We start from the raw sequence: 14,818 nt of genomic DNA, 5'->3' as shown, positions 1-14,818 counted from the left end.
TAGCCCTTCGTCGGAGCGAATAGACGAAGGGCTAACGCTCGAAACGTCAGCTTTTATAACCGTAACGGTGGCCAATTTACCATTTCAACTTTGGTGATATATTCAAATTACTACACAGAGTCAAGTCCGGCAAAATCCCATCAGAGTGAAACGACAAAGGGCTAATGCTTGAAACGTCAGCTTCAGAGACTCTTCAAGATACCCAATTAACATCATCAACTCAGTCGGTGAAACCAAATTTTTTGCTTGTTAATCAGTTCTTTTTCCTACCCCCACGGGCCTACCCAATTACAATACTCCACTTCTACAATTGTCAGATGTTGTTTCAAGTTTTTAAGGAATGATAAATAAATGTAGCCCTGCAAGAGACCTTTCTGCTACTTGAATTAACTGTGTATTTTCTCTTTCAGAGCAACTGCTGCAACAAAGATGAACAATACTAGCAGTCGTTCACATGCAATTTTTACAGTCAAATTTACTCAGGTAGAGAAGAAAATCCCCAGTATTTACACCAAGATTTACCCAACTAGGATTTAATTGAACCGTTGTTGTGTTATTGTATCAAATATTTTGCAGGCTAGATTCATGGGAGATTTGCCCAGTGAAACAATAAGCAAGATACACTTGGTAGATCTGGCTGGCAGGTGTGTTTCTCTTCATATCTCTCTCTTTTAGCCATGTGCAGATACTTGATGTTCTTCCGACTTATAACTTGCTTTGGTTTCATTTTCTAGTGAGCGCGCTAGTTCAACAGGCAATGCTGGTGAAAGGCTGAAAGAAGGAGCCAATATCAACAAATCTCTTGTCACATTAGGAATTGTTATTTCCACTCTTGGTAAACAAAATGTTATTTTTTCTTTTCGCATAAATGTCAGGTCTTATCGGGCAGTTCCTCCATTGGAATATGGAACCTCACCAAGAAACCATCTTCCATTTTCAATTACCATACCAAACTTAATGTACTAAATTTTATATTGCTTGTAAGAGAAATCGCCTTAGCTGGATTGGCCATCTGCGACAACAAATGCTGGTAAATTAAACTGAGTGAAGCTGTGTTGTTTTTCTTTCAGCGGAAAACTCCATCAATACGTCTTCTTCCGGAACCAAGCGCCCTTCTTTCAGAAAGAAACTGTTCGTACCTTATCGTGATTCTGTCCTCACATTTCTTCTCAAGGACAGTTTGGGAGGAAACGCTAAGACTGTCATGGTTGCAGGTTGGTTTCTTATAAGGAAGATTTGATCTTGTTGTTCCTGTTTGCATTCCTTTGTGAGCGATCAATTTGTAACTGAATAATCTCTTTCTCTTCAGCAATTTCTCCTGCTGAGTGCAACTACGGTGAAACACTTAGCACATTGCGGTACGCACATCGAGCAAAGAGTATCATCAACATGCCCACAATTAACGAGGTAAAACAAGTCATAAGTCATTCAACAACAAACATATGAAACATATGTGTGAACTGCGGTGACGAGACGTATATGAGCACGATCCTTCGCAGTAAAGCACTATTTGAGCAATAGTGAAAATCAGACCTGAAAAAAAAATTTCAGGCCTGTACGGGATTCGAACCACTGACCTTTGTTTGATTTATCATCTACGGGTTTATGTCGAGTTAATTTGATGGCCTGCTCCCAGTTGGCTTGTTAGCTCAATTGGTAGAGCGCTGCACTAGTATCGCAGAGGTCAGTGGTTCGAATCCCGTACAGGCCTGAAATTTTTTTCAGGTCTGATTTTCACTATTGCTCAAATAGTGCTTTACTGCGAAGGATCGTGCTCATATACGTCTCATAAGTCATTATTAGTTCGCTTAGTTTCCGTGCAGTTTATGGGGAAATGCTTTCTGTTTAACTGACATATTTTGAAGCAAGACACCACGGAGGTAATGCTAAGCGCGGGAAATTGTACAGCTATTTCCAAGCGCGGGAAACCAAGCAGCTGATGCCAAGCGCGGATCCCTCGCTTACCTGAACGTACTGCTTGGTTCAAGTAAAAAAACGTGTGTTGACCATGGTTGACAATCGTGCCAAAGAACATTATTTTGTTCGTATATTCGCATTCAGCTGTATTTGATATTACAAGTAAAGTTTTTTTTGCTCAACTCTCATGCAGTTCAGAATTTCGTTTTTGTAACTGTTAGAATTATTTCAATTTTTCTGTAGGATCCAAACGTCAAACTCATCCGGGAACTCAGATCTGAAATCGAGCGTCTCAAGGGGCTCATACGAACTGGAACGGGTGATGAGGTAAAGTTAACCGCTCTTCGCGAATTATTCTTACCAGAATCATTCAGTTTTTAATGGTAATTCCTTTTATTTTCTGTTAGAGAAAGTCTTTAGATGACCCCATGAAAGTTACTCGGAAACTTCAAGAAAATCAGGCGCGCGTCGAACAGCTGACGAAAGACTGGACCGAGAAATGGAAAGAGGCCAAATCAATCATGCAGGTGTGTGTGTGTGTGGGGAGGGATGGTTGAGTTAGCCTTAGAGGAAGCTGTCAGGCTTTTGCAGCGAGATAATGAGATCCTTTGTGAGAATCGCTATTGCGTTATGCTCGTTTTAAAATAAAGATTAAAAAACTAGGAGATTACATTGTTTGGATTGACGATCATGTCCCTTTTGTTTTTGTTTTTTTTTTTTTTTTCATATCTTAGGAGAGCGAGTTGCAGCTCCGGCGACACGGATCATGCGTGGTTCTTGTTGATCTTGAGCTCCCTCATTTGGTTCGATTGGAGGAGGATCCACTGAGAACAGAGATAATGCTGTATCGTGTTATGGTAAGAGAATGACTGTGAGCAAATCAAATTTGTATGAGCAAAGCCTTGAGGCATCATCGTGGTTCTTTCTGCTCGTGCTCGTAAATCCTCGCGCTTTTCAAAATTCGCCCAGGCGGCTTTATCCTTCATCGAATTCTTGTTGATAATCACCTGAGGATTTCACTCAACAGCCAACGCAGTAAAAAAGAGCGCTTAAAAACTCGTAGATTTGCTCAGGTTTACCTTTGACACATGGTACCCAATTAAACGGTGGAAAGACAAAGGACTGATTCTGGTCCAGTTTTATTTTGGCAAAGAGATTTTATTTCTCTTTCAACTTTTTTGTCTTTAGCATGGAAAGACACATATTGGCCGAGAAGATGCACCAAACCCACAAGATATAGGTAAGTGCACGATACAGAGCTGTTGTGTCGTGCTATTCGCTGCCAGTACCCTCTTGACTGCTTTGCCCCCGTTCAATTCTATGAAAAGTCTCATGTCAGTGGTTAACCATCTGGATTTTAACGTTATTTTTTTTTCCTTGCCTTTTTTCCTAGTTCTTGAAGGCGAAGATATCAACCAAGAACACTGTGTTTTGGATTTTGTGAAAGGGCGAGTCACGTTTGAGCCGATCTCTTCACTTTGTTGGGTAAACGGAGTGGCTGTGTCTCAGCCGACAAGATTAAATCAGGGTGAGTTGAAATTGTTCCACAGAGAAATATCCTGGCGGCGTTTGGTGTGAAATCCCCAAGCTGAGGGCTTCTTTAAAATTGAGGGTTTTTTGGAGCTTAATATGATTTAGCCGCATTTTAAGGAGAAGTGAGATTTTGTCCTATTGTCATATTTTTGTGCTTGTCAATTTCTTCATTCCCAAGTAGAATTTTCTTGTTGATCATTGTTTAAACGGTAATATGTAAGGGAACTAAACACTGAACGTGATTTCTCATAGGTGATGTTATTGTTCTTGGCAAGAGCGATGTGTTCAAATTCAACTTTCCAACCGAAGCGGCAAAACTGAGGGAAAAACGGCGCTCTGCTTTGTACACCGCGGTGAGTTTTATTCCCAATATCCGATGGCTAATTCTACTCACTGACTGTTGCGCACATGCTTACAAATTGATTAAAGAATTTGATGCTAGGTCAAAATTACACTCGCGTCTTTTCTCATCACTTGTGACGGTTGACGTTGTGAAATTCTCAAGGGTGAGAACTACGTGACTATCTCCTCCGCGAAGTAACGTCAACAAAGCAACGCGCAATCACGTAATCGTACAGGCGGTAGCGCAGAGATTCACCCATGACCATTCCCGCGCGAACACGAAAGAAGACCACACGCAAGAAGGAACTTGTGCGCTTTCTTGTATAAGACGACAGAATCGTTCTGGTTTTTTTTTTTTGCCCCAGGAATCGACCGAGTCTTTGACTAATTTGCATATCTCACCTGTCCGTGGTAGTCATGGAGACCTGAGTATGAGATCCGATTCCTCTTCACCGATGACTTTGGACTCTGGGTATGAAGTTTATTCCATGTTAACGTTGCAAGGTTGTTTTGATGAAACAGTAAAATCAAGGGAAGAACATCGAGAGATTTCTCATCATTGCTTTAATTTATTTCAGTGTGGAAGTCGATCTTCAAGGGCCAGATTCTTTAGAGGAAATCAAGTAAGTTTCTTTTTAAATCATTCTCGCCTAAAAACTCATTTTCTCAAGTCCATTGGTCTGTGAAGACCAATCCCATCTGACCTGTGGAACGTAACATTCTAACAAACTATTACGTTACTCGACAAAAGTTAAAATGAATAAGAAGAAAGAGAGAAAGGAAAAGTAGTTAAAAACATGTTCCACTCTCTTTCCCCAGTCCCCACCCCTCCTTCGAGGAAGAGTAACTGTCAGGGAGCTTTTTGAAAACGTTTTTGGCAGACCGGTTACAAAAGAAAAGCTGTAATCTAATTTGACTCTTTATGAACATCTGAAGAGTCATAGTTCCCGAGATTTGTTATGCCAGGGCGAAGCTAGCTCTGAGCCGAACAATAAAACAGCCCATAGAACTCGCAATAACACGGTTTCCTGGTTTTTTCCGCTTCAATCTAATTCAGGAAACTCTCACTAAATTCGATGGAAAAACTTTCCGTAAACTCGCGCTCTCACAACCTCGTTGTTTTTTTACTCGACCCGTTTTCGCTTTTTTTCCACACGCACGTGCTCACCACCTTATTTGGTAGCCCTAGCCCAACGTCACAAAACTGTGAGGGGTAGGGGTGGTAAATCTCTCGTACAGCTCTCCATCTAGACTGAGCTTTTAACTGTGTACATCGCGATCTTTTTTTACAGAAATCAAGTTACGGATTTAATCGCCAGACATAAAGAAGCAGAAGTCAGAAGGCTGGAGATAGAAAAAACCTTCCAGACTGAAATCGATAACAAGCAGAAAGAGATTGACAGCCAAAAAGAGCATATTCAGGCATTGCGCGAGCTGCACGAGGGGAAGTCTCAAGAAGCGCGCGAGGATCTGGAACAAGTTCGACTTAACATGGACAAGAAACACGAGGATTCGAGAAAAGAGATTGAGAAGCAGTTGGAGGATTTGTTTGAAATGAAACTTAAACAGTGTAGAGAAGCTGAAGAGGCAGCGGAAGAAATAGCAAAGGAGAGGGAAGAAGTGGCTCGTTTTATGGAGGGCGAATGGCAGAAGGTTGTTCAATATGAAATGAAATTGGCCGACATTGAGTTGCACCGGCGTAAAATTATTGCCCAAGCGGAGTCCGAACGAGCCCGTCAAGAAGAACTTCACTCCTTGGAGATGGAAACTGACTTGAAAGGATTGGAAGAAAAGCATATCGAGTTGTTAGAGTTACAAGAGAAACTTGAAACAGACAAAGCTCAGGTGGAGGATCAATTAAATCGGGATAAACTGACTTTAGACTCGACTCTAACTGAAAATTTAGCCGAGCTTGACGAGTTAGAGCAAAAAATTCAGTTAATAGCGGAAAAACACGATCAGTATTTGACTTACCCAAGCTCTGTAGGTGATTCAGCGCGCTCGGAGGAAAACTTTGACGAAAGAACAGTTACAAAGGTTGACTACCGTGACAAGACACGGAGCATTTCAGACACTGGTTTGACATCTAAAACTGTTGCTTTGGATCTGCGGCAGCGCAGACGAGCCAGTTGGAATTTTCGATCGAGTAAATTGTCTGTCTCAGAAGGAGCTAACGATGATGCAGAAACACAACAACTGCAAAAATTGTTTGAGCTTAAAAACGAAAAAGAGGAGATTATCGAGAAGACACGTGGCGAATTAACGCGTGAGATTACAAAAGTCGAGTTGTACGGACGGCAAATTTTGGAAAACGAAGCTAAGATAACTGAACTTGAAGACGTGTACAAAATATCTCGGCAACAGCACGCTGAGAAAATTCGTATGTGTTTGGAAAACTTAAAAGTAAAAGAAGAACGAGACATTGCTTTGGTAGACCAAGATCGTGAACGTTATGTGGAACTTTTGTGGAAGGAGTATGGTGAGATTGAAAGTTTGATCACAGAGACATTTGAATCTTTGAATTCCAGTGATGCGCCACGAGGCGGTACAACCAGTGATGCCAGAGCAAATGATGAAAAGAAACTCGAGGTTCTAAATTTAGTGAAAGGGAGATTAAGGCAAATTGGTAGCGACGAAGATGACCTATTCCTTGAATACGTCGCTAAAAGAGCTCACTTTGAGAAAGACGAAGACAGAGTACACGAGCAGCAAAAAAGAATTTCAGAGCAGGTGATGGACGGTATTAAAGAAAAAGAGGTCGCGTTGCTGAAACTGTCCGGCCAGAAGGAACGGTTTCACGTGGAAAGAGCCCGAGAAAGGCGTTTGATTACCTCGCGCATAGGAAGACTGTCTCGTGTCAAATCATCTGGTGATCTGCACAATGAGGAAGCGCTGGAATTCTTTAAAGAGGAAGCGAGAAAACTTCGAGAGACGTTCGAGAAAGTGGAAGAAAGTGAGATGAGGTAAGATGAGACACCCGTGAGGCTACGGATTTGTCACGTTCAGTTTCCTTTCAGTTCCTTACCGATTTAACTCAGTTTTTCAAAAGAAAATTAGGGCTGTTTTGTTAGTAAGGTACATGAGAACCTGTGTGATAGGCGCTCAGGGAGTGGAAGTGCGCGTTCAAGCAAGGAGTCACATGGAAATGAGCTGGGTCTTGAAGTGTATATCCTGGCGCTTAATTGCTTTTCTGTTGGATAGTCGAAGGCTCCTCGCAAGAGAACTCAGATTTTTCCGTCGAACCACGTTCGTGACCATCCGAAAAACCTTAGTTCGTGTACAAGCTTTCACTTTTGCTCGCGTAAGGATATTATTTTTGACGTTTGTAGGCTTCAAAATGAGCGGCGGGAGAGAGAAATTATTCATCTGCAGCTGGAAGAAGCGCGAGCCAAACTGCGAAGCAGTGAGGAGGACAGAGAGGAATGCGAGGAGAGACTGAGGGATCTGAAAGAACAAAAACATCAAAAAGAGAAAGAAATATCTGATTTGAAGAGACAAATGGAGGAAGAGAAACAAAGCTATTTGGATAATCTTAAGTAAGAATTACTTAGTTATCTCTTTCCCCGTTTTTTTTCCTGTTAGGGTTTTAAAGGGCATGGCTACCAAATAAGGTCTTCGCGAGTACAGCTTTGACCAATCAGAAACGTAATGTTACGTCATCAGTGCAATTACTTATACCCAGTCTCCTGCTGATGAAGAATTGAAAGCGCGTAAACCACAGAATCCTCGATTCTTAGTACAGAAATTTGCAAACTACTTTTTCGGACAAAGGAAATAAACGTTACTGAAGAAAATGGAAAGATTTGTGCTCAATTGCTGGATGCAGGATTACCTCAGTATCGTGCTTGGTGATCGTAGTAATAAACCCGAGTCTGAAAATTGAAGTATTGGTTTGGACAAACTGGAAAAAAAAGGTGTCAAAAAAAAGTACGCAGAAATATGTAAGGACCCTGCATGATAATCTATAATTCACGTTAAATTAAAATCTGCGTTCTTCTCTGCCTCACTACTTATCGCCTGTGATCACTTTTGTTTTTCTTTGCAGAACTGAAGACTATGAAGTGATAGAGAAACCTCTCGGTAAGCTCATTTCGACTACGTCAGATCTCAATTAAATTATATGAAGTTCTCGTTGTGCGAGATAATTTATGTAAACTCATTTTACATCTACTTGCAGTAAATCGGCTTCACGTTAAATTTCGTGTCATTGGTAACCAGGCTGCGGCAGAGGTCTTAAAAGAGGTTGGTAACGCGACTTATGTCATGTTGTTCATTGGTTGCAAGGTGCAAATATTTTAAAGGTAGCTGCGTCATCAGAGCAATTATTTATACCCAGTCTCTTAAAGGTAGCCCGATTTACGAAAACAACCTTGGTACATTCTAAGAAGCGTACAGTTTTCACGCAGAAATGTATACGAACCCTGAAATTAATAGGTGATGATACAAGGAAATGTATCAAAGAACGTTTATCTTTTTCAGGCCCTACTTGCCTCAGGTATACCAGAGATGCTTAGAACGGCACCGTCATCTTTTAGGTCTCCGCAGCGTCCAACGGCCGACTCTTCTCACGGTGGATGGACGTAAGAACCATTTATGTTCCTTTTTTTCGTGTTTTCGTGCTCTGAAATCAGCGAGTATTCTCCCGTCGAGATGTACATTCAGGATTCGAGTTTGCTGGGCTGTCAAGAATTTGAAAAAGCCTCGCAGGCGTAAGTTCAAATTGAGGAAAGGTGTGGTATAGCGTCATCCTAGCAACACTTGAAATTGTCATGTGTGTGTGTGTGAGCTTTTTCGTTATTCTTTCTCCAAAATATTCTTCCAAATAAACGGACCGTTTTCAGCCTCCAGCAAATAAAAGCTGATGGACATTATTTAAGTATATATTTGATTTGTAATGAAGCTGGGACAAATAATACACTATGTTCGATCTATTTCAATCGCTTTCCTTACTGATTTAACTCAGTTGAAGGCTAATTTTAATGATTACGATTCTTGTCTCCTTTAGGTTTTACAGTACTCAGAAAGACGTCACCATCGTACGGAAAAGGGAAGAGTATAGTGGCGGTCTACTACACTGGTGAGAAAGTTGTAGTTGTTGATGAGTAAAAGAATACTTTAAATAACAAAAGAAAAATACGTGGTAATTTGGATTCTTTCTTACTCTATCTCCGGAACTGTGTGTTGATTTTTCAGTTTTATGGGGCGAGGAGTCATCTCAGCGCCACCGCAGACCGTGTGGGAGGCAGTCAAGAACCCGTTGTCCAGATATATTTACGACAACATGCTTAAGGTAAACATTTCGTGCATTCAGATTTGATAGTTTAAACTGCACATTGGTGAGACTTTGTTGTTTTTGTTTTGGTTTTTTTCGTTGTTTTGTTTTGTTTTTTTTTTTGCTAAACGAGGCTTATTTGTTGTGGCGATTTACCTCTCAATTAGTGTTGTTGTTGTTTTTCTTTTTTTTTTTGTTGCAGAAAATAAATATTGTAGAACATGTAGAAGAAGGACTGAAAATTGGTAAGTTAAGACTTTTTTACAGTCGGTGTAACTTCCAAACAATATCCATTCCCTGGTAAATATTGCTCGAATAATTTTTTAAAAAAAAAAAATTAAAAAAAGGGACGAATTTTCTACGTTTGACTAACATTCTCAAATCCGAAAATGAAGCGGATCAGAAGTTTCTAAATGCTAGATAGATGAACACTGAAGTAAAAACCAATGAAAGGTTTAAATGTAATTAAACAAAGAGTGTCGCACGACTTACATCAGCTTGGCTGTTTTACCACGAAACCTGTGTTCAAAACCTGAAGCCCTCCTGCTTATCTAGGTTCAAATTACTTTAGTCGAACGTCGTAATATTGTCTTTGCTTGACGTTTGAATTATTTTAGACAAATGTTTGGTCAAGTCACTCCTTTTTTTGTCTACTAGACGATTGTTAAAAATTTTGCAGTTTAGAAATCACGCACTGATCTTCCCTGAGATTCAGTGTTCGCCACTTACGTATAATGTTTGTTTGTCTCAGTGTATATGCTTCATGAGACGTCTCAGTGCTTTATGACGCATTCACGTGACTTCTGTTACCTCTCCAAAGAACGCGTGGAAGTAAGTTGAATTACACCTCCTCCACTTGGTGTTTTTTGTGCGATCACGGTGGTTTAATGCTTAGTCTATTGCTTTGAATGGAGGGTGTCGGAAAACATCTGAATGTTTGAGAGGATGGCGAACGTTTCATTGACCAACCACGGATTAAAGTAATGCATAACTTTTGCAATCCCAACTGAAAATGGCGGTTTTGTATTAATTTTGTTAACTTTTGTTTTTTTTGTTTTGTTTTTTTGTTTTGTTTTGTTTTTGTTTTAGGGTGACAAGTACGTGCTTGCATCTCAGTCGATTGAACATCCAAAGTGTCCTCTGTCACCTTCAATTATTCGGGGACAGGTTGGTGATAAGAACCGTGGATCGAGACCAGACCCCCACTGTGGAGAGTTACTTTTAGGAGGGGGGGGGGGCAGATTTGTTCCGTTCTGCAAACGGGTAGCACTAGAATGGATTATTATGAATAATTTTAAGTGTTTCACTTTTGGGTGATAACAGCAGTTTGACCAGTAGCAAATGTGGAAGAAATCCCGGATCAGATAAAATATTCTACGATTGTCAGGCTATCTTTCTCTGCTGTTTTAGGGCAAAACATTGAACAGAGTTATTTCTTTTCATACACAGATCATGTCGAGTGGATGGATTGTGGAACCGTTAGGTGCTGAAGGACAGGAAATTTCTCTTGTGTGGTACATTACAAAGGTAATTCCATACTTTTCACTTTCATTCCGTGGGAGACCCATTGCCCAAATTTTCGGTCGCTTTACTCCGAATCGAAGGTGCAAGCTTGAACTTTGCTGGGTTTTAGTTGTGGTTTGTTTTTGTGTAAGACACACTCTTGTCACCAAGCCTTTCTCCAATCAGGGGTAGCGGTGAACAGTCAGAGAAACCTAACAAAAGCCTGGAAGCTAGGACAGTGCGATGCGATTAGCGTTCCATCCATACACCGGGTCACTTTGTGCCACAGAAACTGATTGCACTGAGCACTGAGTGGTTTAATTTATCGATATTGCTTTTCTCTCGTTTCATTTGAAATTTTCTTTCTTCAGGTTCATCTTGGTTCTTCTACGTTACCCTGGCGACTGATTGACCTGCTATCCAAACGGCAGCCCCTCAGCATTGCGTTCTTACGGAGCTACTTAACACCTCCTTGAGTATACCGAGCACTACAAGTAGCCCCTAATAATAGCGGACGGCACCTTTAGAATAAAACATGACTGCTAGAGTCGACACAAGGAACCCTTTGGTGTATTCAAAGAGATGACTATATGCATTTCAGAAAAAGAAAATGAACCCTTCGGGTAGCCTAAGCTTATTTATCTCAGTTTAGACAAGTTAGTGTGGTTATCCGCTTTGAGGAGATCACAGAACACGTCTTATTTTAGACAGCAGAGGGAAGGTGTAATTTGATAGATGTCTTTAAATTTATTGAAGAAAGCGTTTGAAGCATTAGGGCTTGAACGTTGAGAGCAGTCTTCAATTGAGTGTCGAAACACCAAATCAAGGTAATCACTACGACCAATCAGAACAGAGGTTTACATTGTCATTAACCAATAAGAACTCGGGGTGAAACAAGCAAACTGCTTGAAGCGCGGGAAAACACAGATGACCAACGCGCAATTGTTTTATGTTTTGCATCTGATTGGTTGCAGGGCTGTGGTCTAGCAGCGCCCGGTGGCCCCTGGCGCCTTACTTTCGCGCTTGGGCGACTTGGGAATTTTAGTGGCTTTATATAAAAACATAGGGTGGGCACCCTGTGTTTCAAAGTTTCAGAGCACTGGGCTCCTTTCACTTTTTCTTAGAGCAAGGCCTTGGGTTGAGAGGATGGCGCTATGTTTCTTGATCAATCACGTGAGCAAAGTTGAGTAAAACCAAAACAATCCCAGATTTCTTTCGACACTAAACTGAAAATTGTTCTATTATCAAATATTGGATCGAATTCAAATAAGGGTGTCAAACATTCAGATATCTAGTCCAAATTGGAGTATTTTCTTGTTTACTTGAGTGTTTCGATTTAATGGAGGAGTAATTTAGTAAAGGATAAATTAAATCAGATTTGTATTTAATAGGACAAATTAATATTTTGGGGAAGTAAGACATATTTAGACATAGTTAGCGAAAAAGGTTGTAAATTTACATAGGATAATCGTGTTCCAGTGATTTTTATGTAGTTTTGTTGGTTTTCTTTGCTTTACAGCTAATCTCAATACGCCGGGCATTTAGAGGGCTCAATTAAGTTGTTTTCGAACGGGCAAAGTCGTAATGTAATTGTATTTCCGTGCCAAGATAACAGTGTAGCGATGAAAACAAATCGCACCAAAAAAAAAAAAAAAATGCAAATCGCTTATGATGTCGGCGATCTTGATTGATTGAGTGGCTCAAAAGTCAACAAGGAGAATTACAAACCTTGGTGTTTACACCATATTTACTTGCATAGTTGATGTATTCACAACTTTGTTTATTGTTAACGCGAACGGCAAACTGCTTTACCTCAGATTTCGCTTCCTTGTCTCCAACTTGCTAAAAATATTTGACAGAAAAGTTAAAAGCATTTTTCAGAAAAAAATGCGAAAATTTAAATTTTTCATAACTCTGATCAAACACAGACTCGAGTGCCAAAAGCGATAAACTTCTACATCTGGACAATTTGATTTTTTATTTTTTTAAATTAATTGTTATGAAAGCTTTTAAGAGTCAAGCAAAGTATATTTCTGAAACCAGAGCCTGCAGGGTACCTGGTGACTCTTCGATATCAGGACTCAGCTTTCAACTTTATATTCAAACGGGGAAAGGCTGACAAAAGAACTAAAATTGTTATGGTTCACTGTTTTCCGTTCGTTTTAACGTGGGAAATGTTTTTTGCTCCTTTTGTTATTCAATCTATACAGGGTATGCTGTGAGCACAATGAAGTGTCCTTGGCACAGAAATGTTCCCCCGAAGAATAATCCACTAATTAGAAATTGGAGTGAAATCGTTTATATCTCTTCAAATTTCACTGCATCCATTATGCACTTTCATCTGTCTTCTTTTAATTTGTCGCAATTTTAATTCTGCACAGGTGTTGAGCAAATTTTGTCAGCTTCTCGAGGTTTTCAAATTGAGAAGACGTGCTAAAACAGTTCTTCAAATTAGTTTCTTAGGTTTTGTTAAACTTGTAAAGTGTAACATGTAACAGAGTGTAACCGGCAATCGCCAGTTTTGATAGAACGGGGTTCTTGTTAATAACGCAAGGAGTGCAAAAAATAGTTTGATGCTAATCAACCTTATTTATGCTAGAGTTTGCAGGAAATTATAATACTTTTGAACAAGTGAGAAGCTTTTTTAAGCCACCCGCGGTGCTGAATAAAGTTAATTTGAATGAGAATCTATTTCGTTTGCTTTCCTTGGCCTTTTACAGCCGCCCCCTTCCCTCCCGAAAAAAAAAATTGGGGGCGGCTGTGTGCAGGCCAGTTTTTCTCTAACTAGGCAAGCGTCAGTTTGCGCAATCTGTATTCCAGCTGAGAAGCCAATGCAATGAACAATCCCAACGCTGAGGGAGACGAACAGACCCATTAAAAAATTGAAATCTATTGTTATCATATCACTGATTTTGCAGTAATAAATGGAAGTATTCAAAGTTCAGCTAGGAGTTACTTTGGAAGCGATAGCATCTTCAACTAGCGATGGCAACAACTTCTGTTAATTGTGAAAAGGAGGCCTTTAAAAGAAATAGAAAATAAAGTTCGTATTTGATGGTCTACGATCCAGCAGAACAAGTGACAATTTCGCATACTAGCTAAGCGAAACAATACAGTGGCAGATCATTATTCCAAACGAAATATACATTTCGGCCTTGTGTTTTATCAGTCTCTGATAAGAGCTGAATTAAATCTAACCAGTCTTCGAGCGGGCCATCCACCTAAGCGCTTTGGTAAAAGCATAATTTTGCCCACGAAAATGTTTGAGGAACGATGGCCGGCGATATGTCCGCAAGTGGTTTTGCAGATAACTAGCTCCCTTGCAGATCACGTGCTAATTCGATTTGTTAAACTTGCTCGCGGGCAAACGCTCGTACCACAGCATTAATGAGATCCTGGCAAGCTAGCAAGATTGGCTGTAAGTAAATCACGAATTAACCCGTACATTAGTACCTAGCACCCATGAATAACCGAAAAAAAGTGACATGAATGATATGAAGATAATAGGTGATCATCGCTTAGCATGCTTAAAACTAGTGTTAATTGGAGCGTTTTGTCTTTTTGTTTTTGTTTTTGTTTTTGTTTTTTTTTTTGTATTGGTCTTGATCCAGTAAATCCTTCTTTGTTTCTTTTCTGTACTCACTTACTGAGTTGTAAACCGGCAGGATAGGACCTACAATGTTTCGTGGATGCCTGGTAACCCGAAGAAATGTTCACGCTTCCCGAAGCAATGTTACGTTTTGGTCGCGATAGTTTCGGATAATTCCGCGATTTCGAAATAAGTATACGAATCACTTATTTTGAGGTTGCGTGCGAGTGCGCGGGGAGTCTCCGACAAATTTAGGTAATCGCATGGGGCCGAGTAAAATTAAGGATTAATATCACGCGCAGCGACGAGGACAGTTTCTGCAACTTCCGAAAACACAAGTGATATTAATCCTTAATTTTACGAGGAACCATGTGATTACTTGTTTATAATATAAGGGGCAAAATGTTTTCTTACTGATCTCGCGCAAAACGGGACGCCATTTTTACAAAAAAAAAAAAGAAATTTCTTTACCTTGGCAGCCGTTGCTAAGCGATTTTCAGCCAATCATTTTCAAGTAATTTTTCCCGGGGCAATTACAATAATTAAGACAAAAATGCCCTCTGTCTTGACCAATCATAATTCAGTAATTTTGCCCCTTATATGATGAACAGCCAACAACGAACCCCCTAGCTGACCATCAGTAAGACTCAACAGTATAATTT

The 14,818-nt window shown here is 40.2% G+C and overlaps 1 protein-coding gene across 1 annotated transcript in view; it reads left to right on the top strand.

Annotated features, from left to right (window-relative positions):
• The window catches only part of LOC111347511 (uncharacterized), a 19,633-nt gene extending 6,379 nt beyond the window's left edge, over positions 1-13,254 (top strand). Inside the window, exons 10-34 of the mRNA XM_088762893.1 lie at positions 411-483; positions 577-644; positions 735-835; positions 1,071-1,214; positions 1,310-1,407; positions 2,161-2,244; positions 2,325-2,444; positions 2,652-2,774; positions 3,106-3,157; positions 3,311-3,445; positions 3,703-3,803; positions 4,158-4,264; positions 4,371-4,415; positions 5,085-6,755; positions 7,122-7,328; positions 7,838-7,872; positions 7,970-8,034; positions 8,272-8,372; positions 8,798-8,869; positions 8,986-9,082; positions 9,267-9,309; positions 9,816-9,895; positions 10,154-10,231; positions 10,514-10,591; positions 10,939-13,254. Of these exons, the coding sequence (XP_088619019.1) occupies positions 411-483; positions 577-644; positions 735-835; positions 1,071-1,214; positions 1,310-1,407; positions 2,161-2,244; positions 2,325-2,444; positions 2,652-2,774; positions 3,106-3,157; positions 3,311-3,445; positions 3,703-3,803; positions 4,158-4,264; positions 4,371-4,415; positions 5,085-6,755; positions 7,122-7,328; positions 7,838-7,872; positions 7,970-8,034; positions 8,272-8,372; positions 8,798-8,869; positions 8,986-9,082; positions 9,267-9,309; positions 9,816-9,895; positions 10,154-10,231; positions 10,514-10,591; positions 10,939-11,043 (3,883 nt within the window). The 3' untranslated portion in view covers positions 11,044-13,254. The remainder of the gene's footprint in view (positions 1-410; positions 484-576; positions 645-734; positions 836-1,070; positions 1,215-1,309; positions 1,408-2,160; positions 2,245-2,324; positions 2,445-2,651; positions 2,775-3,105; positions 3,158-3,310; positions 3,446-3,702; positions 3,804-4,157; positions 4,265-4,370; positions 4,416-5,084; positions 6,756-7,121; positions 7,329-7,837; positions 7,873-7,969; positions 8,035-8,271; positions 8,373-8,797; positions 8,870-8,985; positions 9,083-9,266; positions 9,310-9,815; positions 9,896-10,153; positions 10,232-10,513; positions 10,592-10,938) is intronic.
• The last annotated feature ends 1,564 nt before the right edge of the window (positions 13,255-14,818 follow it).

This window comes from Stylophora pistillata, chromosome 6 (genome assembly GCF_964205215.1).
Source record: "Stylophora pistillata chromosome 6, jaStyPist1.2, whole genome shotgun sequence".
NCBI classification, from domain to species: domain Eukaryota; kingdom Metazoa; phylum Cnidaria; class Anthozoa; order Scleractinia; family Pocilloporidae; genus Stylophora; species Stylophora pistillata.
This window is presented reverse-complemented; position numbering and strand designations above follow the sequence as displayed.